General features: G+C 36.2%; 3 protein-coding genes and 1 long non-coding RNA gene across 9 annotated transcripts; 1 reads left to right on the forward strand and 3 right to left on the reverse strand.

The window, feature by feature from the left end:
• The first annotated feature begins 2,698 nt into the window (after window positions 1-2,698).
• Window positions 2,699-4,328, forward strand: LOC121052145. The gene is made up of 3 exons (XR_005808178.1): window positions 2,699-3,176; window positions 3,314-3,517; window positions 4,244-4,328. It is a non-coding gene; the product is annotated as an uncharacterized LOC121052145 (long non-coding RNA).
• Window positions 4,329-9,371: 5,043 nt separating this feature from the next.
• On the reverse strand, window positions 9,372-13,116 carry LOC112193032 (WD repeat-containing protein 55). 3 transcript variants are annotated; one of them, XM_024333041.2, is made up of 15 exons: window positions 12,979-13,116; window positions 12,725-12,868; window positions 12,565-12,629; window positions 12,392-12,479; window positions 12,223-12,295; window positions 12,015-12,121; window positions 11,867-11,909; window positions 11,713-11,769; window positions 11,527-11,603; window positions 11,332-11,380; window positions 11,200-11,246; window positions 11,042-11,115; window positions 10,674-10,729; window positions 10,237-10,407; window positions 9,372-9,759 (listed from the first exon to the last, which is right to left on the reverse strand). In XM_024333041.2, exons 2-15 carry the CDS (start codon window positions 12,850-12,852, stop codon window positions 9,604-9,606), a joined length of 1,191 nt encoding a protein of 396 aa, XP_024188809.1. In that variant the 5' UTR covers window positions 12,853-12,868; window positions 12,979-13,116; the 3' UTR covers window positions 9,372-9,603. The 3 variants fall into 3 exon arrangements, with proteins under 3 accessions (XP_024188809.1, XP_024188810.1, XP_040371857.1); XM_024333042.2 differs by having other exon boundaries at window positions 10,237-10,357; window positions 12,725-13,116; XM_040515923.1 differs by having other exon boundaries at window positions 12,725-13,116.
• A 976-nt stretch (window positions 13,117-14,092) lies between these two features.
• On the reverse strand, window positions 14,093-18,226 carry LOC112194576 (OVARIAN TUMOR DOMAIN-containing deubiquitinating enzyme 4). 3 transcript variants are annotated; one of them, XM_024334797.2, is made up of 7 exons: window positions 18,000-18,226; window positions 17,002-17,059; window positions 16,182-16,760; window positions 15,907-16,028; window positions 15,439-15,479; window positions 14,678-14,776; window positions 14,093-14,579 (listed from the first exon to the last, which is right to left on the reverse strand). In XM_024334797.2, exons 2-7 carry the CDS (start codon window positions 17,024-17,026, stop codon window positions 14,408-14,410), a joined length of 1,038 nt encoding a protein of 345 aa, XP_024190565.1. In that variant the 5' UTR covers window positions 17,027-17,059; window positions 18,000-18,226; the 3' UTR covers window positions 14,093-14,407. The 3 variants fall into 3 exon arrangements, with proteins under 3 accessions (XP_024190565.1, XP_040373082.1, XP_024190566.1); XM_040517148.1 differs by having other exon boundaries at window positions 17,021-17,059; window positions 18,000-18,225; XM_024334798.2 differs by lacking the exon at window positions 17,002-17,059 and having other exon boundaries at window positions 18,000-18,225.
• A 714-nt stretch (window positions 18,227-18,940) lies between these two features.
• Window positions 18,941-24,880, reverse strand: LOC112193595 (UDP-N-acetylmuramoylalanine--D-glutamate ligase). 2 transcript variants are annotated; one of them, XM_040516866.1, is made up of 10 exons: window positions 24,496-24,880; window positions 24,250-24,405; window positions 23,782-23,898; window positions 23,565-23,675; window positions 23,336-23,397; window positions 23,125-23,251; window positions 21,213-21,429; window positions 20,888-21,016; window positions 19,840-20,157; window positions 18,941-19,489 (listed from the first exon to the last, which is right to left on the reverse strand). In XM_040516866.1, exons 1-6 carry the CDS (start codon window positions 24,601-24,603, stop codon window positions 23,248-23,250), a joined length of 558 nt encoding a protein of 185 aa, XP_040372800.1. In that variant the 5' UTR covers window positions 24,604-24,880; the 3' UTR covers window positions 18,941-19,489; window positions 19,840-20,157; window positions 20,888-21,016; window positions 21,213-21,429; window positions 23,125-23,247. The 2 variants fall into 2 exon arrangements, with proteins under 2 accessions (XP_040372800.1, XP_040372798.1); XM_040516864.1 differs by having other exon boundaries at window positions 21,213-21,482.
• Window positions 24,881-25,738: the final 858 nt, after the last annotated feature.

The following is a 25,738-nucleotide window of genomic DNA, read 5'->3' on the forward strand; positions in this document are numbered from 1 at the left end:
CTTCTTCAACTCTTCGAGTCATCGAAAACTATAAAAAGTCATGCAACATTATAGCAGAGTCTTTCACTCTCTTCAAAACTTTAAAATCAAACAAATTTCTCTTTAAATTTGGGGTTTTTATGGTAGTAAATCCCTCAATTCACTTGCATCATTTGTCATTTTCAATATTTCCCCCATCTTCTTTTCATCTCCCAATAATCTTTCTCCTCCCTATTTTTCTGTTCTTCTACGGTGAGCAGACATATTTTTTGACATTCCATGATGCAAGCTGAGGTATAGATCAAAATAGATATTTGGTGTTCTTTATTTTTGAAATTTTGGATATTAGAAATTTTTTTGCTTGCTTTTTGTGGTTTCGTTGATTATTCTAAAAACTTGTCATTAATTTATAATTTTTTGAAGTCGAATGAATCTCAGAATCATCAACAACAAAAAATCTTAGGACGGCCCTAGGCACCAAATTTTTTTTTGCCCTGGGCATCAAGAACCTCAGGACCGGCCCTGATGCTGATTGATCCGTAATCGTGCTGATTGATGGTAATCGCTGATTCCTTGATTCCCTCTCCGTCAGTCGCTTTGATGAAAGCACATAATATGTTTTTCCTTTAACACTCCCCCTTGTGCCAAGTCATAGACGAAATGGTGCATGAGTTGTTGCCTCACTAAAAACCTTGCCAAATAACAGTAAAAACCCTGTGGGACAAAAATACACCTTGGTCGAAGGAAAAGAGCACAACGCACTTTTTACATTTAAGATTGACATGTGTGTGTTAGACTCCCCATGACGTCTACACCTCCCCCTGATGTTTACATTAATCAAGGGAGCTTGGAAAGTCTTCGCATTCCTATGCTTTTCACATGTTTCTCAAATGTGGCCTTAGGCAGTGATTTGGTGAACAAATTTGTCACATTCTCCTCAGACCCTACTTGATTCACTTGAATCTTGAGGAGGGTCTGTTGTTGCTGATTGTAGGAAAACTTTGGCGATATGTGTTTTGTATTATCACCCTTGATATATTTTAGCTTCATCTGTTCGATGCAAGCTGCATTATCTTCATAAATGCAAGTAGGCTCTTCAGTGGTAGAACTCAAACCACTAGTCCGTCGAATATGTGTAATGATAGCTCTTAACCATATACACTCACGAACCACCTCATGTAGAGTAATGATCTCTGAGTGGTTCGAAGAGGTAGCCACAAGGGTTTGCTTGGTCGATCTCCAAGATATCGCCGTGTTCCTAATGGTAAATACATAACCAGTTTGGGAACAACCTTTATGTGGGTCAAAGAGGTACCCAACATCAGCAAAACCAACCAAAACGTCATTTGGCGCTTCGATGTAGTGAGTGGCGCTTCCGCCATCAACATTTCCTTTAGGGATTGATGTTCCATCTGCGATCCCTCTTGTATCTTTGTAGGGAAAGAACAGTCCCAAGTCAATGGTTCATTTTAGGTATCGGAAAATGTTCTTGATACCATTTCAGTGACACTACGTTGGTGCTGAGTTAAATCTAGCTAACAAGTTCACTGAGAATGCAATGTCTGGTCAAGTACATTGGGCTAAGTACAATAATGTGCATATTGCACTTAGATTGGGAATTTCAGCTCCCAACACCTCTTTGATAGGAGCACAAAGTGTGACATTTTTAATATGTATTTTCCCTCATTTGGCTAAGTTATTCTCTTAAAATTAATAATTATAATAAAGTTTATGTTTTTAGTTACTTCAAGGTCAAAAATGGTGAAAATAGGTAAAAAAGAGCAGAAATGAGCATAAATTATGGACAAGTCATTTTAGAAACTTTCCTCTTTCATTTTAGGAAATATTTCCTATTTTGTTTTAGGAAACTTTCTTCATTTGAACTTTTCTATTTCTGATTTTCCTATTTTAATGAGAGTCCATCCCATTAGAAACTCTTGAGTGATTAAATCAAGAAAAATTGAAGGATTAATCAGGAAGAATTCGAGGAGATAAAATGGATTGTTTTTAATCAATATTTATTCCTAATTATCTTATTTCTTATTGATTATAACACTAATTAAATTCTGATTTTTCTTGATTGTAGGAGTTCATTATGTGCACAATTGGAAGAAGAAATTAGTGCAAATCAAAGGAGAGGAATAAGGGATGTATCTGGTCACTATTCAAGGAATATACAATGAGTCATTAAGGGGAAAAGAGATCAGAAAAATCAAGACTTTGTCATGAGAAAATCAAGCAAATTTGGAGGAGAAATCACCTCAAGATGATTGGCCAAGATTGCATCACAAGAGATGAGAATTCCACTATAAATAGCAGCCATTCTCTACTCCAAAATCATCACTTCTTCATACAAAATTCAGTTCATTAGCTTAGCTCTCTTCTCTCCAAAACCCTCTCCAAATATTCAGAAAAAGCCTCTGATCGTGAAGAGCTTTAGGACTTCTCCAAGGCTGTTCGTGTTCTTGAAGGCCAAGCCTTGTGTTCTCTTGACGTTCTCCAAGCTTCCTTGAAGATCAAAAAGTGTAATTCATGGCCCTTATTTCTGTTTTCGTACTCTTTAGTATTGAATTTCAGATTTCGTTTATGAGCTTTATTATTGGAATTGGATTTTTGTTGAGAACGAGTTTATGTTAGTAATTTTCAGATTTGTTTCTTTATGTTCTTGATTTGTTTATGATATCTTTACAACAGGACGGCTCACCTGCGGGATACGAATTAAGGGACAAAACGGGACAAAATGCTGGCAGCCGTTTGATTTTAAATGAATTGATCCTACGGATACAACATCAAATCATTTAAAACCCAATTTTCTTTTACTCATTACCCTCAATCTCGTCTCTTTGGCCACTCTTTATCTTTTTATCTTCTTCCTCCCTCATCTTTATCTTCATCCCCTCTCTGCTCACAGCTCACTTGCTCTAAAACTCATTAGAGCCTCATGAAGATTTAAAGCTTCTTATCTAAACCCAGTATTTGAACCGCATAAGAAAATATCATATCAAAATATAGCAGATCTGGTGATTTGAATCTCTTCTCAATCATATGGGCGATGTCCATAGGATCACAATCCAATGAATCTCTTGTTTGGTGGAAATAAGATGAGTACATGTGGAGAAGAAGATGTCAATTAATTCTTTTTATTGTCTTTCAGTGAGGGAAGGATTTAATGATGCTAACCAAAATTTTATTCAAAGGTATTCAACTCTCTTAGATCAAAAGAAAAATCCAATCTCATGTTGTTTGTGTTGTTAGGTTTTGTTCATGAGTTTTTCAGTAAGGTTTTACTCGTGGAAGATTCTCAAGAAACGGGTTTTGCCTTCTTCATTTGCAGAAATTCTCTCCAATTCCGATCAATAACTGCATTTATATGATGGTTTGAGACGAGGGAGGAAGATAAAGATAAAGAGGCTCTGTGGCCAAAGAGACGAGATTGGATTTTACATGATTTGACGTTGTATCCGTAGGATCAATTCATTAAAAATCGAACGGCTGTCAGCTTTTTGTCTCGTTTTGTCTCTTAATTCATGTCCCGCAGGTGAGCGGTCCTGATCTTTACAATCTGATTTTGTGCCATCCTTTATATCTTTAAGCATATGATTTTGGTTGAATAACTATATTAATCAGGAGGTTGATAAAGCCAAATTTGCGTTCTGATTCACCTAATCGTTTTGGGGCATAAATTGAAGTGGTAAAGGCTATGTACAATGGTCGAGATTATATGCTACATGTTTGTGCATTTGTAACTTCTTATGGATGCATACATGTTTGGATTCAGAATTCTAACTGCACTTAATGATTCATATTTAATGTTGACGGATGCTCTTCAGTATTAACGTGATGTTTTATATGAAATATTTTAAGTTATGGACTTTTCCTAACTTAGGAGATTAAAGAAGAATTAAAGTGGTACTCGATCTCTTCAGACTTGTACTTCGAATTCATTTCTGATATTTAGTGTTGGCACGATTTTAGGTTGTTTAGATTGAAATAATTCATTGCATGTTGATATGGTTTGAAATTCTGATTTGAGTGTGAAGAAGTCGATCACATGTATATATTTATCTTTTTGTTTTATTTCGTAGGAACTTAAAAACCAAAAGTTGAATCCCCCCTTTTTATGATTGTAAATTTGTAGATAACTACTTGTTAATACTTGTTTTATTAATTACTAATTTAAATTGACCTTTTTGTTTAGGTGTACCCTACAATCCCCAGACTGAACGATCCCTGCTTATCCTATACTAACAACTACATTTTGCAGGGTTAAATTGTGAGGCTATTTCAGCCGCATCACTCTTCATCATCTTCCTTTGGACGAAATGGATATTTCTTTGCATATAAATTTTGACCGATCATGGGAGTGCTAGCAGGATGCGCTTTGTCCACGTTAAATTGCCTGACTTTTAGACATACGCAGACTGGTGGATTTGTATTCCACAAACTGAATGTTCTAGTTCAAGGCCTAGACAAAATCGAGTTTTCCCAAGATACTTCATCTCAAATTCGGATTATATTCATATCATTGACATATACTGCTACAATTGCAAATCCAGAACTTGTTTTCTTTAAAAATACACAGGGGCATAATTCATCGTTCTTATATCCCTTCCCAATCAAGTAGTCACTTAGATGGGTATACCACATCCACCCGGATTGATTCAATCCGTAAAGTGAGCGTTTCAACCTAATTGCAAACGCACTCCGTGGTTTAGAGTTACTTGACTTGGATAATGTAAGGCCATCAGGCACTTTCATATATATATATATATATATAAATCTAGATCCCCATAGAGATATGCAGTAACCACATCCATGAGCTGCATTTCCAGTCCTTCGGAAACTACTAAGCTAACTAAGTAGCGGAACGTTATAACGCCCATTACGGGAGAGTATGTCCTCTTAGTCAATTCCAGGGCATTGTGAGAAACCTTGCGCTATAAGGCTCGAGGCGAGCCTTGTACCTCAGGACTTCATTCTTCTCATTACGCTTTCTGACAAAGACCCATTTATGTCCTACAGGCTTTACACTTGGTGGGGTTAGCACTACCGGACCAAATACCTGTCTCTTTGTCAGAGAATCTAATTCTGCCTGGATTGCTTCTTTCCATTTAGGCCAATCTGCTCTTTGTTGACATTCTGCTATAGAGCGTGGTTCGATATCATCGTGCTCTATGATTTCTTGAGCAATAATGTATGCAAATACATCATCAATGTGTATGGAAGATCTTTCTATCAACTCATACGCACTCTCATAATTCATTGAGATTTCTTTGTTCTCTGGAATCATTTCAAACATCGGAGCGTCCTCCAGTATTGATTCATGGACATAACTATAATCAGAGACAATCTCATGAGAGGGATTCTCTACATTGATGATTAATGGATCGGTTTGTGCCTTACTCACCCTCTTCTTCCTTGAGTGAGTGTCAATCGAACCAAGTGGCCTCCCCCTCTTCCTTTGGGGAGCCACGCCTCAACCATACCTCCACTAAGTGTGGTTGCAGTGCCTCTATCTATGACACCGTGCCCCTTGTTGGGGACTTCTAACCTTGCAGGCACGTTTGCAGCTGGTATATGTGATCTCGTCACTTTTGCGATATCAATAAACGTATCAGGCATTGAATCTGCTACGTTCTGAAGATCGATTATTCTTTTCACTTCACTTTCACATTGTGAAGTGCGGGGATCAAAATGAGACAAAGTGGGGACAAACCATGACAATTCCTGTCGTTCCCTTGGAAAATCATTTTTTCTATCTCCCCCTAACGACTGGAAGACTGTCTCATCAAAGTGACAATCCGCAAATCTAGTGGTAAAGAGATCGCCTGTCAAGGGTTCTAAGTAGCTGATAATTATTGGAGATTCGTATCCAACATAAATACTTAATCGTCTTTGAGGACCCACTTTGATGCGCTGTGGGGGCGCAATAGGCACATATACTGCGCAACCAAATATGCGTAAGTGTGAAATGTCAGGCTCATACCCAGTTACCAACTGGTACGCAGAAAATTGTTGGCTAGCTATGGGTCTTAAACGAATAAGTAAAACTACGTGCAGTATTGCATAACCCCATGCAAATATAGGCAGGTTGGTGGGCATAACCAATGCCCTAGCCACCATCTGTAGCCTTTGGATGGTAGTTTCTACGAGACCATTTTGTGTATGCAAGTGGGGTACGGGATGCTCTACATCGATCCCAATAGACATGCAATATTCATCAAATGCTTTTGATGTAAACTCTCCAGCGTTATCAAGCCTAATAGACTTGATAGGGTGATCAGGGTGGTGAGCCCTTAAACGTATAATTTGTGCTAGGAGTTTTGTAAATGCAGCATTTCTTGTGGACAATAAAACGACATGTGACCAGCGTGTCGAAGCATCCACCAGAACCATAAAGTACTTGAATGGTCTGCATTCTGGATGGATAGGTCCACATATATCTCGTTGTATCCTTTGTAAGAATGGAATGTTTTGTTTTGTATCTTTAGTATAGGAAGATCTCGATCCTGTTTTTGCTAAAGAGCAGGCTTTGCAAAACGAGTGATGTACCTTTGAAATAGTCAATGAGGTATAATGGGAGGGAGGTAGTGCTTCTGGTACTTCAGAAGGCAATGGCTGCATTTGAGCAGTACTAGGACTGACATCTTGCAGTGTGGCTGATTTTTCTCCGATTTTTTTTTTCACTCGAAAGAATGGATGTCTGTGTGAGTTCTTTAAAATACGGATCATCATGTCACGACTGGGGTGCCCTAGGCGGTCATGTCAAAGTCTGTATGAGTCAGTGTCCCACATTTCATTGTTGGTGACAGCATAGGATTCAATGATCCGAATCGTAGTGAGGTACAGTCAATTAGATTGACTCATAAGTTACTCTAAAATGTGTTTCCTTCCACATTCATTAGAGGTAATATAAAGGTATTCAGTTCCATTCTCACAGAGTGTTTCTACATGATAACTGTTGGCACGAATATCTTTGAAACTTAACAAGGTTCGATTAGCTCTTGGTGCATATAGAGCGCCTGTGACTTGAAATGTTGTGCCATTAGGCAGCAAAAATTCGGCAGTTCCTCGCCCTTTTATTACCTCTAATGATCCAATCATCGTAGTCACAGAGGAATTATAGGCTATTAATTCAATGAATAATTGTCTCTTCCTTAATATGGTGTGGGTAGTCCCACTATCAACTAAGCACTCAAGTTCTCCTCGATTCATTCCTACAAATAAATGGGAGGTATTATTAATTAATTTAGAAAAGATAATTCATATTCTTTAGAGTATTTCTATTTGCGTAGAATGGTATTCTTTTCATTCTAATAATTTTTTCTCTAGATGTATTGCTTTACATCTTTATAGTGCTATTTCGAACCATGTAAATATGTGTAGTAAATAAAAGTCGAACGAATTCATTGCTTCAGAATAAGATCCGAAATTTATTAACAAGCCAACGATAATCAAATCAAGGTTTTGTTCAGAAATCTAATTTATCAACTCTTTCCTGTTTGACTGAAGGGTTCTACTGTGCCCTTTGCACCTTATTTCCATGACCACTAGGGCCAGCACCACCATCTCTGCGCCATACATTAGGAGGGCCTCCACGACCTATACCACGACCCCACGTCCCTTGCCACGTGGTGCATTGTTGCCACGTGGGTAGGGATCAACACGTCCAACTCCCTTTGCTTTGGGGTTCTTTCCACCTTTCATTTTTCCATAATTAGTCTCGGGAATTTTCTTTGTCCTAGTGGGCCTGGCAATGTTGTTCAAGAGATCCTCATTATGCCTCTTAGCCACTTGCAGTAGGTTGATCAGCTTATTGAAGGTTGTGATTCTTTTGTTGTCATACTGCAGCATATACTGGTTCGCTAGTATAAGCACTGAAGTAGGAAAGGTGGAAAGAGTCTTGTAAATCATATCATCTTCTGTGATTTCCCTTCTACAGAAATTTAGACGTGCCTTTAGGCGCAACATGTCCTTGTTGAAGTCATTGACCCTTTTGTAGTCAAGCAAGCGGATTTCATTCCACTAAACGGTCAGTTCTGGGAGCAAAGTATTGTGAATGTTCCCCAAACGTCCCTTAAGGGCATCCCACAGTTATTTGGATGTCTTCAACTGAAGGTACTCCCAGCGTAGGTTAGGATCAATATGTCGCCTCAGAAACATTAAGGCATTTGCTTTCACCTTATTAGACGGTACATCGTCTTTGGGGTTGGTAATGGTGGCAGTGTAGTCTTTTTCCACAAATGTAGTTTCCACATCGGAAACCCAACGATGGTACTCAAGTCCTTCTGAGTCCAAGATGTCAAATTCAGGTCGAGTTGGATCAGCCATCTACATAAACAAGAGGAAAGATATAAATTACGCAGTCATAAAGATATCCACGTAAATTATTTTCCAAAAATGTGAATTAGATTTCTAGACCAAGATTCATAATGGTCACATTTTTCGATGCTATTTGAAAATGCTTTATCACGGTAAGTGTGTATGTATAATGCATATGAATTTTCTTTATCATGGCAAAATGGAGTTTATATGTTGCATTCTAAAAATAACCATAGCATATGTAATAATAAATAGAACATAGCATATATAAAAATAAAGTGTATGGCATGCTCAAATTTCACAAATATACAATAAAATATATGTTATACATAATAATAGCAATAATATATCATGCGTAAATAAATAAACGTAAATAAAATTAGCAGAACATGCTTGAAATTTTACAAAAATATAAACAGTAAAATATATAATCATGCTTAAAGATAATTATATAAAATATAAATAACAAGACATGCTTAAAAAGGTCAATATTATCTAACTTTTTTTTTTTTCTTCTTTCTTTTTTTCATGATAAAAACAAAAACAATAAAATATAAAGCATTCTCAAATAAATAATTAAATATACCATAGTATGAAATTAAATAAATAAAAAATAACATACTTAATTTCGAGAAAATAAAACAATCCTAGCGTACTTGCGTATTGATGCAGACGTGCGTAGCGATGTTTTTTTTTTTCAGCAGTGGGCCGGAGTTTTTTTTTTTCTTCCTTTCTCTTTTTCTTTTCTTCTTGTTGGGCTGCGTCACCAGTGAGGCCTGCTTTTTGTTTTTTTTTCTCTGGCCTCTGGGCCTTGTGTAATAACTTTGGTACGGTACCATGGTTGATGACTTTGGAACTTGGGTTGAATTTGTTTCATCTTTCATGTCTTTAAACCTGGATTGTTGATAAATGACGAAATTACAAAATGGGAGAAGGCAGGTAAATTGTAATGTGGCGAAGTCAAAAACTGGGCCTTGAGAATGGTCCTAAAAGTGACTGTTCTGGGACGAAGTAATGAACCGACACAAGGTTAAGCATAGAGAGATCTACATACATTTGACGTCCATATATTATTATTGCAAGTCTTGTGAGGCCTGTAAGATAATATTTCAAATCTTGTGATATTTCTAGTAAACATAGAATTCCCTGTCTGGACTCTGGAGCAGCAAAAAAACCAAATTAAAGAGACCCTTCATTAACATACATAAATAGGACAAAAAAGTAAAAATATCAAAAATGAATATTTTACAATTCCCCAACACAAAGGAAGAAACCAAAATTCCCCAGGAACCAAACTTCTTTCTAGCAGTATGTGATTGACAAGGGTAGCTTATGGTCTTCAGGGACATCGTCTGTCAAAGTTAGAGGGAACTTGTAATCAACCATCCATCTATAAATCGGCAAAAAAGTTGTGTGAACCCATAACATGATCTTTGCTTGCATTTTTTCTCTTTGTTCCTGCAAAGATTGTCACACCAATCAAACTACAATTATACAACACAGAAGAAATGCCTCCAACAACATGATATGATGCAGAAGGCATAAGCAACAATATCCTCCGACTGCTGGCATTTCCACAGGGCAATGAAGTTCTAAATTATTTTAACTAGCGCATTTAATCTGTTGCAAATCAGAGATGGAAATGAAGGATGAAAATGGAGCAGATACAAAAAAGTCCGAGTATGAGCAACGAAAGAAAGCTGTTCCTCAAATTTTGGAGGATCCATTTATAAACCTAGTTACAATATTCCAACCACCAAAGTGAGGCCCAAATAATGCAGAAGATATCAATCATCAGTAACTAAATTAGCTTTAAAATATAGTTAACAGTGAAGACCTTAAATGAAAGGGCCTAAAACTTATTATTGTGGTGCAGATCAAGGGTGTCTATAAAATACACAACACGATTATTTATTTATATAAAGTGCTGCATACCTTTTCTAGACTTTGGAGTATTAATATCTGTATCCATCTCATCACTATCACTGTCCACCACAGTTGCTTGAGTCCTTGAAGTATTTCCAGAGCCTTGCAATATATCATCCATATCCCACAGCTACAAGAAACAGTAATCAGGAGAGAATGCATAAAACTGCTAGATACCTCCTAAAGATATGATAGTTAGTCAATATTAGAAAGTAAGAGACAAAAGAGGTTGTATCACAAAACCATAAAGGTGACTCATTGACGAACACATTTTCCACAGAAGACAACAATATATGGAACAAGAACCAAAATTTACTTTACTTTTTCTACTAATCAGATCTCAGAATAAAAACAAAGCTAATAGGCATTATACCAAGAACTCCTTATTCCTGTCAAAAGTCCAAAACTTTTTTGATCCATTATAAATGAGAGAAGGAGATAAAGACCTTCAACATCTGATCATGTGCTATACTGCCCAGGAACTTCTTATCATGAGAAAAAGCTGCAGAAGAAACAAATCAATATGTTAAAACCGTAATCCAGTTAAGGAGAAGGCCAGAACACCAAATTAAACAATTGAATCTATATTAAAGAGAGGCCACGTTTAAGGTGTGACACCAATGAGCGCATATTCACCTCACATCATCAATAGAACATACATGTTAAGAAGAACAAATCACAAGCTTGTTATCAATGGGTCCGACTAAATGCTATTTATAAACAATCAAATGTCGGAGAAAATCTTGACCTAAAAATCATAAGACATATGAATGCCTACATTGATTCCTCAAGTCTATGAAAAAGGAATACATACCAAGACGCTCTACCGGATACTCTGAGTGCTCTGCAATTGGTTGGATGATTCTGTTTGGTAATATGCCTACTAGGCTAAAGAAATTCATAAAATTAATTTTCACATCCAGAAAACCAAAATATGAAATTATGATGAATTCATTCTGCATGAGGTCTCACCTGATAAGTCCGGTCTCAGATCCAGCGATAAGTCTATCTTCATCAAGCTAGCCAAAAATTTTAAAATGCTTTAATAAACAAACTCTGACTTGAATGCCATTGGATGATATAAAAGATATATGACCAACTCACCTTCAACAAAGCATCAACAGAATTTGGAGAGAGATCAATAAAACGATCACTGGATTTCAAATAATAAACAAGGGAAAATCAGCTGGGGGAAAGAGAGGTATACGAAATTGAAAGTTTGCTATCATGGCTAAAGACCGTATCTATTGACTTTTAATCATCCATTTTGAATTGCTATACATGGTCAAATTAACAAACCTGCAATCCTTGAAACAACCCCATGAATACAACAATATATTCCCAGTTTGTGAGCTGCAAATAACTTTCTGACCATTCTGATAGGGATTACAGAGAGGAGGAAAATGCCAAGAGGGAGGAAATTCGTGAGTACTGGATAATCATATTACTAGAAGGATCACATAAGACATAGCAGAACGAAATTACCTTCATGATAACAACAGACAGTAGCTCGTCTTCGGAAAACTCAGATTTATCTTGGACCTATCATAACCACAGAACCAACTAATTAAACTGAAAACTCAGTACTCTACTATATGCGTTGATTTTGTAGCTCCAGTAATATAAGACAAGGCCTTACCTTATTTCTTCGAAGATTGCAAACAGACAGAGTTCCATCCCCACTTAACAGTGCATAAGAATAGATAGAATAAATAAATAGGTTCAGGAGTAAACATTTAAATTGAAAAGGAGGAATAATTAAAGAAAACAACAACATGGAGGATTACCTAGTTCCCAAGAGTTTCATGGAATCAGCTGAAAAGGTCATATCGGAGATGTAGTCCTCATGAGCTTGAAAGGAATTGCAGCAAGATCGCTGTCTGGTATCCCAGACCTGAAGAATGAACAAAGGCAAAGCCGCAAAGGAATTATAATTAGGGGAAAAAACTACTAAACACAACAAAGGCAAAGGAACCACAAGTCATAGAGAATAACCTTAATACAGCCTGCATCATCTCCAGAGGCAATGGTAGATGCGGTCAAGTTTATAAGTCTATTGATTGCATCCCTGCATCAGATGAAGATATGATTGTTCAGAATATGACCAAAACGAGCACTCTTGAATACAATTAAGAACAGAGCAGAGAGAGAGAGAGAGAGAGACTCATGAGCATTTTCGAGGCGAGCGATAGCAGAGCCAGTTTCCACATCCGTCGCAAGAATTGTGTGGTCTGGAGACCCCGTCAAAATGGCTACACTATCCATCAATAGCTGCTTATTAGCTCAAATAGTTATGCCACAATATGTGAACAACAATGTGAAAGTGCAAGAACTTACCACTGCCACCGTTGACGAACCGAGCAGCTCTGCAAGATTCGCTATGTGCATGAACTTCCAAAACCCTATAACCAATAAAGTCATAATCATTTTACATTAAAAGAATCTAAAATAAATAAATGTGAAAAGGGAGCCGAATGTTTAAAAAAAAAATTTGGACCTTTCAGGTACTGAACCAGATGAATATCGGTACAAGTGAAGGTCGCCATCGATGAGACCTGTAGTCACTAATTGCTCCGATGGATGAAAGTCGAGGTCAAACGCCAATTTCCCCAAGTTTATTTCCATCAGCGTCTGGACAAAACTAACAGAAAGCCAAAGAATTTGATATCTAAAGAAAGGTAATTTACCCAACAAAGATCAAGCAGTAATGACTGGGAGACTAAGAAAGGAGAAAAGCGACGGTGGCTTTACTGCAGTGTAGAGTAGAGATCTTTGGTCGATGGAGTTCGCTGTAGTTCTGCTGCTATAAGTTTCGGAAACTCAAGTGTATATATGGCGCAGGGTTTGTTAATAGGCGATACCAGACGGCGGCGTTTTGGGGTTTAAGGGTTTAACTAGGGCTGTCACTTGGTTTCGTAATTACTAAACCAACCGAATACCAACCGATGTTTTAAGTTTGGTAAACCGACTTTTTGATAACCAAGACCGATAAAACCGAAATCGAAAATTACTGAAAAAGTTTGTTTGGTTTTGGTAAATACCAAATCTACCGATTATCTTATATTAGCTTTATATACTATGGTTTTCAATACACATATGTGTATATTAAGAAATAAACATAAAAATTTTCATAATAGTATGAACTTTACTATATGTACTACATTAATAGTACATGTATTTTAAGTAACCTAGTCACAGATTGTTAAAGAAACCTAGTTTTATTGAAAATAGCTAAAACTTGATGTCATTTATACAAAAGAAAGCTATAATTAGTAGATGGATACAAAGTTTATGACTATAAAATTGAAAAACCTAATTTTGTTCATTCTAATTTTTATTTCAAAGAATTAGTTGTCCTAAAGTTAGTAATACCGAATTTAGTAGATATGATTAAAAACTGAAAATTTTGGTTTGTAATTGGTAGCTCAATTTTGAAACCGAAAACTTTGGTTTTGAAGTTGGTAATACCTAAAACAGATTCGAACCGACCGAGTGACAGCCATAGGTTTAGCCGAGTGTACAGAGATGTAGTAACTCATCGCCGTGTCGTGTCCAGAGAGAGAGAGAGAGAGAGAGATATATATATATATATATATATATATATATATTGTTTGGTTTACGACATTTCGTTCACAACGCACGGGATTTGGGTTTTTTATTTCTTCATGTTCTTTGGAACCAATTTTGGTATGAACCATTACAAATTCAATTCAATTCAATTAGGGAAAGCTGAACTCTTAGCATATGGTTAATTGCTTGGAATATGGGGCAGTTATAGATGGTAATGGATCAGAAGAGTAGGGGATGAAGGACAAGAGAGGAACGGGAAAAAAAAACCCATGGGAAAACACGATAGAGATAGAAATATAGAAAATACATGCAGGATCCGCTAGTAATCTATGACAAAGTGACCACAATTTTCTTCTTGGTTCACAGCAACACAAATGATGCAACTGTCTGAAAAGACGAGAAGATTGAAAAAGAAGGAAGGCCATGCGTACACGACGACTGGAGATCACTTCCCTTACACAAACTCTCGGCAAACAAGGAAAACATGAACAGTTACAACATAATGGGCATATATCTGGCCGAAAAAGAGTACACAAAGCTTGCAAGGCAAATATGTTGGTTGTTGGATATTATTAATGGGGTATTCTTCCAACTTTGTTAAATACATATGTTAAAGCCTAGATTTACCACCACCCTTTCCCGGAATATGCAATGCATCATAATGGCCAAAACCATAATAGAGAACTCTGATTGGATTTTCCTTCCCATACTCTTGCCCATACTCAGCAATGGTTATCAAGCCGCCAGCCTTTTCATCATACATGTATACTGTGATCGGCATTCTGCAGTCATCATGGAATTCATACTTCAACAATATAAATCCGTCAAAATAAGAAAGCTCTACATTATATTAGAAAGCACAGAATAGATGAGGACTTACTCAAGAACATGTGAAGCCATTAACAATTCGGGCTCGCCTCCCCATACATGTGGCTTTCTTATTTGGGAGACATATGTGTCAAAATCACCTTCAACAAACCTATCTTGGAAATCAATGAGATAAACGTACATCAGTTGACAGATATACATCTATATCTTATGTTGTAACTGTAATACATGTTTATCCGTAAAAATGAAAAGTTGGGTCCGCACATGGCTTCGACTGATTGTTGAATGTTGGTGATACCAGCTATCAGATCTACAATTCCTAAATCAACCACCCGTACAAAGGCAGAACTAACATGGCTGTTTTTGTGAATTAAGACTTTCAATAACCCCAGGTCAACATGTCATTATCTTTGGGTCTCCACTGCATAAGTCTAATCATTTGTTTGAATCGTGCTTTCATGATTCACCTCAGATGCCAATGCCAAGATTAGAAAGCAAGGGATAGGACGAAAAACAAGAGGGGAACCAAGGAATTCCTATTTCATCATCCAAAGAAGTTTCATCTCAGCCAGTTTTTAGTGAATCCAAGCTCAATTAAAAACAAAATCCCTGATCACATCAATTTCCTCGATCAAAGTCCTAAGACTAAGCTTTTGCCCATCACACATATTTTCCTGTCTATATTCTTATTTGAAATTGGGACATATATTCTTATGATATAATAAATGAAAGACATTGCCATCCAAAATGGAAATGTAACTAAGCATAAAAGGCTGTCATAATGTTTTTGACACTCACAATCAGTAAACTTACCATTCTGTCTCTTCTCTCCTTTTGATAAACTCATCTGCAACCTAGAAATTTGACAGAACAACATACAAGTGATCAATTAATCCAAACTATAGCAAAAATAATGAATGACATTAAATATCCTCATCGACCATGCTAATCTCGTGGGTAAATGCTCTACGAAAATAATTTATCATAAAAATTTCATTTTATCTTATAGGCCCCTATGCATTAGCTATTGAGGTGCATACACAAAGGTAAAAAGTTCAAATATCACCAATTCAAGCAAGGTGTTCAAATTAAGGATATCGAAATTAAAGCTAATTTAACCAAATGGTTGAGTTTTAAGAAGATACTGCAATTAAGCTTTTCTCTCTTTTAAACATGAAAAGGATGTTTGAACTATTTATTGTCTTAATGAAGGAAAGTACACTCCCTCTCAAGTCATCTGCTAACTCATTATTGCAATAATGACTGAAAATAGAAACATACTCTAGCTCTCAAGTCATCTGCTAATTCTCTCTGAAGGCTTGGACTAGGAGCTGATTTTCCAGCTCGTAAACAAGCGCCATGAGCAACAGAGCGGAACATGCACCTTCCATCTCCAGGTATTCCTGTGCAGAATGAAGAAGTCAGCTATAAACCAAGTCAATTTGTAGTTTCAAATACATAGATACTAAAATACCAGCTGCAAATCGCAAAAAAAAAAAAAAAAAAAAAAAAGAAGAAGAAGTTATTATCCAATTATTTAAGGATATGCTGCTCACCAATAATAGAATAATCAGTATAAACTTTTTTTCCATGTGAATATGACAAATCACCGTCATATTCCTTATCATCAGTCTTACAAGCTGCTTCAGCATGTGTTGGCTCAGAAGAATTACAAATCAGCAACCCAAAAATCAAACCAGCAGACGCACATCCTTGTGGCCACAACACTGGGCCCACATTACACTTGATTTTGGGAAGCATTCCTTGTCTTGGGACCAAAAATCTCGTTTTCATACCCTGACATGCCAATGAAATTTCTAGACATCGTTTCTGAGGTTTTCTAGCATTAACTGTTAATGACCGTGAGTTGCCCATATCCGTGGAGAAGCAAGACCTGAAACAGCTTCCATGGGGTGTTTGACCAATTTCAGATGGACGACTCTTGGTGAGGGATAAGCCACCAAATTTATTTCCCGATTTCCCTGGCTGCAGTCGGTAACAACATGAACTGGATGCTCCTCGAGACACTACACTGCAGATCTTACTGCCCATCTGAATTTCAATACTGCCACTCATGCAGACAACATCCTTTGCACCCTGGTCGATGTGAGTACAAACAATCGTATTCACATAGCCTGAGGCAAAGAAGAATGGAACTAGTTAATGCAACACACCAATATATGCCTATCGCACGTTAGGATCATTATATGTTGACATGAAAACTTAACAATGTACAAAAATTCTACTTTACAGTTTGAACTCAAATCACATGTTTATGTTTTAATGTCAACCCCAGCAACAAAAAAACAAAAAACAAAAAAGAAGTAATAATCAAAAGGAGGTGACAAGCTAAAGCAATCTAATACGTCATATTACCTTGATAATCAAGATTTACCTTCATTCCATTTCACATCAACAGAGGTCTTTGGCCTCCCTACCAGTTAAATATGAGTTATAAAAAGAATCAGCAAAGAACATGAAAATACGATGAAACAAAGCTACTGATCAATATGTGAGACAATATTTATACCAGCCTTGTACACAAGCCACACATCCTTAATGCTTATTCCCCTATGAAAAGCACTTTTACCATTTAAATACTAACATTACTCTTGTCTATCATTCTCCCACTCCGGGCTAGATATTCTTATTCACCAAGTTTTGAACCTCTTAATTTCCAAGGTGACTTTTCAAGTAGCAAAGAAAATTGCCCCCCAAAACAAGGCCTTGCCTTTATTGTAGCTGGGACAAGTAGCAATACAAACACATACCGAATAACGCAAATTCACTGATTATTATAATTTTCATACGCGGATGCAGCATGTAGAGCAAACACAAGAGAAGGAACTTGAAATCCCCATAGCTTACAGCTTTTAATCTTTTATCCTAAAAGAGGAGAGAGAAAAAAGAAGCCAAGCAGACCTTTGTTCCCCCAATAATAAGTAATCTGTTCTAGAAGAACCAATAGCAATTATTCTCAGCTATAATCTCTAAGAAAAATCACCATGCAAATCGTTCTGAAATCTGACAATGTAACCACTACAAGGAAGCATCAAGCAAATGAACATTTGCATTTTAGTGATTTTACAGACAACAAGCATATGTCTTGACTCAACATTACCCAACAAAAACAGAGTCATGGCAGTCAATAAAAGAAGACCAAAATAAAATTATTGAAACTAGCTTCAAATTGCAATTGGCATTGGAGAATTCTAAGAGCAAGGTGCAAAATGGAATGCAATACCTGTGGAATTCAACCCAACAAGAGAAAAAAAAAATACTCTATAGAAAAGCTGAACATATTTATACGAAAAAGAAGAAAAAATGGATCAGAATTGTAGATGAAGAAGGAAGGGTCTGGAAGTAAAGAATACCTGCATCAAAATCACGTTTGGGTGTGGAATAAGGAAAAACCCACCAAACAAAGAAAGGAGAGACTACCCGATTCAGAAGCAATGGATAGATGATGAGCTGAGGTATTGTTCCAAATGGGTTTTGCTTCTTCTTCTTCTTCTTCTATTCTACTACTCACTTCTCGGATTTGTGTCGGTCAAGTGGTTCTGTTTCATTCGCCAAATGTAGTACTCGTTTCGTTTTTTTTATTCGGTCAGTCCGTTTCTGACGGCATGACCCGGCCCAAAGTTAAACGCTAAGAAAATACTGCTTTTACCGAAACGTACTCAAAACCCTTCTTCTGAGCTTTCATCACAGCTTCCTTCAGGGCAAGGGCTTCCCTTGAGGTTGAGGAACAGTGTCAGTACCAACATTTGTAACACCAACGGTAAACGAATTAAAGGATGCACATTGCACCATTGCATATTTGGTAACAAAACCCATGGCAACTCTAATTGAGAATTTCCAGCAGAGCATTGTTAACGCATTCTTTGTAGGTGAGAATTGCTTGATCTGTAGCTCTAAAACACAATGCGGCGATGCACTTTTTTAAGCATACCAAATAGAGATGCAACGAACACAAGTATAGGTAGATGGTTAATTGCTCATAGATGTGTGTGAAGGATACTCAAAGAAAACATGCATGAGTTTTGTAAACATAGACTCTTGGATGTTAGAGGTTGTACTAGGGCCGTCAATGGTTGAGCTTGTGTCGTGTTACAATATTAAATGTCTCATAGTAAACAAACTCAAACCTACTTAATAGAATACTCGTTTAGAAAATACAAATTCAAAATCAATACAAACTCAAACTCAATCTGTTTATTAAATCAGTGACTAGTGATGATTCATTTAACTCATTTAATAAACATGTCATGTTAAAATGAATTCGATGACCATTTATATGTATTTGAAGGTGGATAACACTATCAATACATTTTTTTGCCTCTTTAGTGAAGGAAGAACAACTGGTAGATGTTATTTAGTAAAGATATGTCTAGTAAGACATTTTATGACTCCACTGGTCAAGTAGGGATACAGGCGACTTATATTCTCCGATTTGAGTTTAGGTTTCATAATTATCCGCTAGAATAGTATTGTATATAATGTAAGCCACAATTAATTTAGGTGTAACTACTAATTACCTTGATTTGTATTGTTGTACATAACTACTTGCAATTTGTCATGCATATGTACTATCCTCACCTATAATCTTACAAAATGACAAATTAATTTCCATGGGAAAAAGTTACAGTTAGGTTTTGGCAAATGCTTCTAAGAGGTATATCTGATCTTAGGTAAATGGTAACTCATTTCATCCTGCAAAAACTCATTATCGAAACTTATAGTCCAGTGAACCCGAACTTAAGAAGATGCAAAAGCCAGCTCCTGGAAAACCATCCCCCTGTGCTCAAAATTTCTAAATTCATCAAAGCTTGCACAACCTGGACTTGGTAAAATAACGTCCCCCCTGAAATAATGAAATAAGCTTCAGTTTGATACGTCACAGATCTGAAAGACTGAAACTTGGAACAAGTTAACAACAGATACTAGAAAATTTTTCAACTTTATAAACCTGAACCACTATAGAGCAACACTTTAAAGGAAGTTTCTAAAAGAAGAGGCTAAATTTTGAGGCTCAACAAGACTCCTCAAAGAATCTAAAAAGGAAACAAGAAGACGAATCAACTCTTGCAATAATGCTCACATTAGAACGTACTAATACGCAATTGTTATATTACCGATATTAAAGGTAATGCTGGCCACAAATAAAAGAGCAAAAGATTCTGTAGCAGTTATGTAGCAAAATTAGTCAATTACCATGTTCTGCCATCTTCCTGGCCAAGCTGACAGCATCCTTCAGATTTTCTGCTCTGATGGAGGGTATACTAAGACCACTATCGGATAATGTCCTTTGAATCAGCAGTTCTGAAGATCTAAACTTTAGACATATAGCATTAGTATGCCAGTTAACTTAAAATTGGTTGCACAAAGATAGATGCATGTGGCCTGTAACATAGAATCCAAAAGCACTGATGTATGTAACTTGGTGAAGAAAAGATTATATACAGTGATTACACATCTGTGGTACTGTTCTATCAATTGTTCAAAACCGTTAGACACATGTCCGTCCACAACCTGCAAGAGAAGAAAAAAATTATAGCACCAGGTAAAAAAATTATAGCCCTGGAAACTTTACTTTCCTTGTGATGGGTAACACCCATGCACTCAAATTTAATATTTTTAAACTCAAACCAAAAGAATATAGTAGAAAGAGAAAATGTTGAGAATAAAGTCAGATTAAGAGAAAATGGGTACCTCAACTCATAACAAAGGTAGACTATGCTTGGAATCTAATGTAATCGTCTTAATACTTTCAATAGTATATAAGTTCAAACTGTCAGAGTATAAAAAGAGAAAAGGAGGGAACCTTTGAGAGCACAGAACTTTCTAAAATGCAATGTATTAAGGTTCAATTTGAAATGACAATCAAGAATTTCAATTCATACTAATAGTGGAGTGGAGCACCAATAACCCATACACTAGTTATACAATGCTTTCTTAGAGGAGGATTTGACAAAGCAGCACAAATAGGGATTTGTCACATATTGTAAGAAACAAAAGAAAAACTTCACATTTTCATGAAATTATAAGTACAAGTTGCAATGCATAAGTTGCAAATCATCACCCACACATTTTATTTTTATTGTAGAAATCCATCAATTTGACACCAATCAATTTTCCTATATTTTATTTCTCACTGGTCATTGTGGTAAATGCAATAGCTTATTCTCTAAGTTTTCCATGCGAAGTAAAAGAAACAAAGGCAACTGAACAACTTATAAAGCAGCATTTAGCAACTTATCACCTTCACAAGGCCACCAAGTAGAATCACAGACTTTTGCTTCTTTAAGACCCATTAGTCCTGTGTACGTAGCTTCTACACTTGTTGCCTTGCTGTCATCAACCCAAGTTACCCCGTGCATATCCTTGCATACTGCATAACAACACTAAACCAGTGAAAATATATAAATTTGAGCCACAGGAAAAATTAAAGGTTTGCTAACAATCATTGATGTTATGATTTCAGTCCAGAGAGTAGGAACAAAGAAAAAAAATCACTAAGCTGAACATAAATTCATATAGAAAAAAAGTAGTTCACAACATCTAGAGATGTATCTGTTTCAGCTTACCAATTTGTATACGATGAGGTGGTGGCCTTAACTTTTCTATACATGGACCAATGGCTTCAACATCAAGTCCTACATCCAGTCCAACAACAGATAAAGCAGCAACTGCAGCATTGTGACAGTTCTGTGTTCCAATCATGGTCATTGCGCCCAATTGTAGTTGAGAATTGATTCCCAAGGCAGGCACTTCAAAGCTTGCAATTTTTGCTTCCATATCAATCTTCTTATGTGAATTAACAATGACAAGCATTAACACCATATGTGATATTTAATCTGAAGAAAGCCAAAAAGGAGGAAACATGAATGAGGTATAAAATTAAGCATTTAGTGCAGGAATTACAGTTGATTTTCCATTCAAAATATTAATCACCAATGATGCCATATTCATCTATAGGATTTCCAAATTTATTGTGTATATCTAAAATAAAATGGCAGCATTAGACCACCCACAATAGGAAAATGTTCCAAAATTTTGATCGCAGGCATGACCCTTTTTTTCCAGGACTCCTATCTGTATTCCCAAAACACTTGGTTGATATGTGGCACCTAAATGGTTTTAAGTACTTAAACTGCATGGTTTATCTTAAGGGAAGCAATTCTTACTCTTACGCCTGGAGTGGCTCCTATCCAAGCAAGATTAATTTCATTCAAGCTTCCCATAACTGCTTCATTTAAGTACTGGTTCCCTAAATTTCATTGCAAAAGAAGCTATCAAAACACATAGCTAATCTCATATAATCAAAACTATGAGCATACCTAATCTCATATAATCAAAACTATGAGCACCATCTAAATCAAATTTATACATGCAAACAACAGATTGAATGATGATAAAGTGAGACCAACTCAAACGGGGCTTGCTATCACTCTTTTCCAAGAACTTTTCACTTGTTTTAAAAAAAAATCGGCCTCAGCGAATTCTCTGAAGTATTTGTTAAGGTTCATGTTTCATACTTGTTGAAATATATGCATGGACAACATAGAAGGATATACATTCCAATCAGGGATGTAAAAATGATATAGAATTAAATTGCTCCGTCATTTGTTATTTGCCACTTGCAACAATTATGACAGTTCTCTGTGGATATGAAGCATCATTAATCTACCAGTGAACCAGATCTACCTTGACCGACTTATATTCTGAATCTCTTACCTCAGGCCTAATAGTCTAATAGATTTGGAAACCTCTTAAGTATCACCAAGTTATGGCTCACTGGTTTCAGAGTCATCTGCATGTCATTTTCAAGAACTACATTTTTCAAGCCCAAAGAAAAAGAGGATTTGTATTGATCAAGGTTCAATCTAGGTATCAGCATCCATACATACATATCTATATATATATATATATATATATATATATATTGAGGTGATGATATCTTTTCTAAATGGTAGTTACTAGTTATAAAGAATCTAACTTTTTTTTCATAAAATAAAATTGAAAAATACAATAATTCTACTTTTATCTGTGGTTGTCCATTCCAAGTTAAATATTGCAATCAGAAATTGAATTTTAATTAACATGCAACAAGTACAACCGTCCTCTGTGGATTTGAAACATCATCAATCAACCAGTGAACTGGATCGACCTTGACCAACATTTTTTCAAGCCCCCACCCCAGCCAAAAAGTCAAAGAGATAGATTTGTCTTGATCAAGGTTCAATGTAGGTGTCAGCATATATACATATACATACTACAATAATTCAACTTCATCTGTGGTTATCCATTCCAAGTTCAATATTGCAATCGGAAATTGAGGTTTGCTTATCATGCATTCAATGAGATGTCCAACCCACCCACACTATTCTCTATTTCTTGCATGCTCTCAATTATTTCCTACTGTTCAAAGGAAACTAAGTCTTAGAACAATGCTTTAGACACCGAAGTGCATTTACCAAGGAAATGTCAAGTACGTACCAAAACAAAGAAGCCCAAGCTTGGCATCACTCATGTGACGAAATAACTGGCATTTAGTCACTGCATAATCTCTCATTGTCCTGTGCCTTTCTAAATGATCAGGTGTAAGGTTTAACACTACAGCTACCTACAAAGTAGCCCATAAAAAAGTGTGAAAACATTAATGAAGCTGCCAAGGCCATAGGGAAGGAAACCTTCACAACCCACTTACAGAAGGGCAGAATTACTTGTTGGAATTTCCATTTGGTAACTGCTAACCTCCACCACAGCAACCTGGAAAAATGTAGTGATATCTACATATGTCAAAAGTGTCTGCTTTCGGCTTCAAAGACTCTCAATCTGACCCATCAAGTTCAAAGTTAATAGATTCATTTCAACTATGAAATTGATTATCATAAATCTTGCCTTGGAAGAGAATGCAACCAAAATAGCAGACTTACCTTAAACTTTGGTTTTAGAAGGGGGTTCTGTAAGCAATGGAAAGCAGCCTCTGAGAGTGGATTTCCAAGATTACCCCCCAAAAATGTGTTGATACCCAAATGATTAAGCATCTGGCTTCAGATGAGTTAAACAGATTTCCATCAGTAACAATAGAAGAAACTTCATACTGAAGTTACCATGAATAAGCAATAAGCATAAGAAAGATAAAATTAGTACCTGTCCAGCAAAAGTGACAACAGTTGATTTTCCATTAGTCCCTGTCACTGCTAAGATCTTGATACATTTTGGGAGAATTTCAGCTGCAAAATCCAACTCAGACATCACCTGTTTTCCCTGCATTTTGACAGCAAAACAAAAGCACTAAATTGTTCAAGAAGACAACAAACAACATTGATGACAAAATCTCAAGAGTAGCAGTTAAAGAACAACAGTCCACATACAAACTAAATGAGGCTGCTTATTTCCCTAAGCAAGTCCACTTTTCAAATGCCTTTACATGCATAAGTGCATTAATTCATGAAGAATAAACCACAGCGTCGAGATTCAAGATACGAAAAATGCACACAAAAAAAATGTTCCAATATACGAAACAAAGTGAGATTATGTATATCCCAGATACTAATTCATTAACAACTAACATATATAGGATCTTTTCCTCCCAATACCTCATAAACATTAACTCACCGATTGCAACAAAGACGAAAGACCATATTTTCGTAGCGGAACCCCAGGGGACACCACCACCCTGTCCACATTGTTAAGTAACTCTCCATCAAATTGGCCCAAAATTGTTCTCGATGCACCATTATCACCACCATGCACCTCAAACACGGGATCTTTCTGCAACGAATTAGCACAGAAACCAGTGAGCTACTAAGATCCTAAACACAACAAATGTAAGAGAAATGGGTTTGTGGGTATTATTATTACCTCTAAGAGGCCCAAAGTGGGGTTGTGGTCAAATGCTAAAACTGAAGCGGCACCTCTGGCAAGAGCAAGCCTCGCCGCAGCTCTACCAGATTTTCCCAATCCGATCATCTGAAAAACTCAAACTTGGTTGGAGGATTGAAATGATTTAGATGCTGAGATGAGGGAAGGGATTGAAAGAGCTTAAGGCGACGGATTGACCTCGAAGGTCGTGAGTTGGAGAGAGCAGGATTGGATAGTTGTTGGGGTTTTGCGCATTGAGAAGCCATTGGGTTTGGCAATGAGAGTTCGCATTTCGTATCCCGAATTCAAAGACTGCAACTTCATGGTGTTGAAGTGTTTACATATTGCTTGCTGGGTTTTGCTTGATAGCGCGGTAAAGTCAAGGTTTTTGTTTTCCAAATGAGAGAGAGAAAAGGTCTTTCTTTTTAACAATAAATTTGGGAGGAATTTTAAATACACACCCCAAAATACTTAATACACATCCCTATTATTTTATATTTCAAATCAGATTTTATAGGTAGATTAAATGACCAAAATAGACATCTATGTATAAGAAGAAAAATAATATTAATCATATCTTCCTTATATGATTCTATAATTATAAACACAATACATTTCTATACATGCATCCTCATTTAAAACAACAATAAAGCTAGAAACCATCTAATTTAAATTTTCCTTAAATAAATGTAACTAAATAGGGTGAGAAACCATATAATTTAGAATTTCAAAATCAATGGCATTAAATGTTTTTAAAACAAATCGCTTTACTTCCACTTTTAGTCCTTTTTTTTTCCTTCTAAAAGTTGTGATTAGTCAATTTATTATCTAATATAAAACATCAGAGGTATAAAACTTTGTAATTGTTAATTTGTTAAAACATCAGAGGTATAAAACTTTGTAATTGTTAATTTGTTTGACCATCCAATGACAATTTCTTAGTTCCTCTATTGTAGATAAACTACTGATGCAGTTTTGGTTGAATGTTCGATTCAAAATTTTATACTTGATCAATATGGTGTTTGGTGGATGAGAACTCTAATAATACAAAACCTGTTTCTAACACAATTAATTAATATGATCAATTATAAAACACTAATGTGTTAATATATACTAATCAAATTAAATAGTAACCTTAATGTAGTTAAATAATAGTGTATTTCATGGTTTTTTAGGTTAAGGATATTTTAGGTAATTTAGGTTGTGCATTTAGTAAAATATTATAATGAGAAATTAAATGGTA

Source organism: Rosa chinensis, chromosome 3, assembly GCF_002994745.2.
Source record: "Rosa chinensis cultivar Old Blush chromosome 3, RchiOBHm-V2, whole genome shotgun sequence".
NCBI lineage: Eukaryota > Viridiplantae > Streptophyta > Magnoliopsida > Rosales > Rosaceae > Rosa > Rosa chinensis.

What these genes read in the sequence shown, in the direction of transcription:
- LOC112193032 (XM_024333041.2), bottom strand. Translation starts at nt 12,852, where the DNA reads ATGGAAATAAACTTGGGGAAATTGGCGTTTGACCTCGACTTTCATCCA. An exon ending in TCTGGTTCAGTACCTGAAAG is followed by an intron (nt 12,630 to 12,724) that starts GTCCAAATTTTT and finishes TATTGGTTATAG; the next exon opens with GGTTTTGGAAGTTCATGCAC. An exon ending in TGTCTGTTGTTATCATGAAG is followed by an intron (nt 11,604 to 11,712) that starts GTAATTTCGTTC and finishes AATCCCTATCAG; the next exon opens with AATGGTCAGAAAGTTATTTG.
- LOC112194576 (XM_024334797.2), bottom strand. Translation starts at nt 17,026, where the DNA reads ATGAAGGTAAATCTTGATTATCAAG. An exon ending in GGTAAATCTTGATTATCAAG is followed by an intron (nt 16,761 to 17,001) that starts GTAATATGACGT and finishes TCTTTGCCTCAG; the next exon opens with GCTATGTGAATACGATTGTT. An exon ending in TACTGATTATTCTATTATTG is followed by an intron (nt 16,029 to 16,181) that starts GTGAGCAGCATA and finishes CATTCTGCACAG; the next exon opens with GAATACCTGGAGATGGAAGG.
- LOC112193595 (XM_040516866.1), bottom strand. Translation starts at nt 24,603, where the DNA reads ATGATCGGATTGGGAAAATCTGGTAGAGCTGCGGCGAGGCTTGCTCTT. An exon ending in CCACTTTGGGCCTCTTAGAG is followed by an intron (nt 24,406 to 24,495) that starts GTAATAATAATA and finishes AATTCGTTGCAG; the next exon opens with AAAGATCCCGTGTTTGAGGT. An exon ending in TTGTCACTTTTGCTGGACAG is followed by an intron (nt 23,676 to 23,781) that starts GTACTAATTTTA and finishes ATCTGAAGCCAG; the next exon opens with ATGCTTAATCATTTGGGTAT.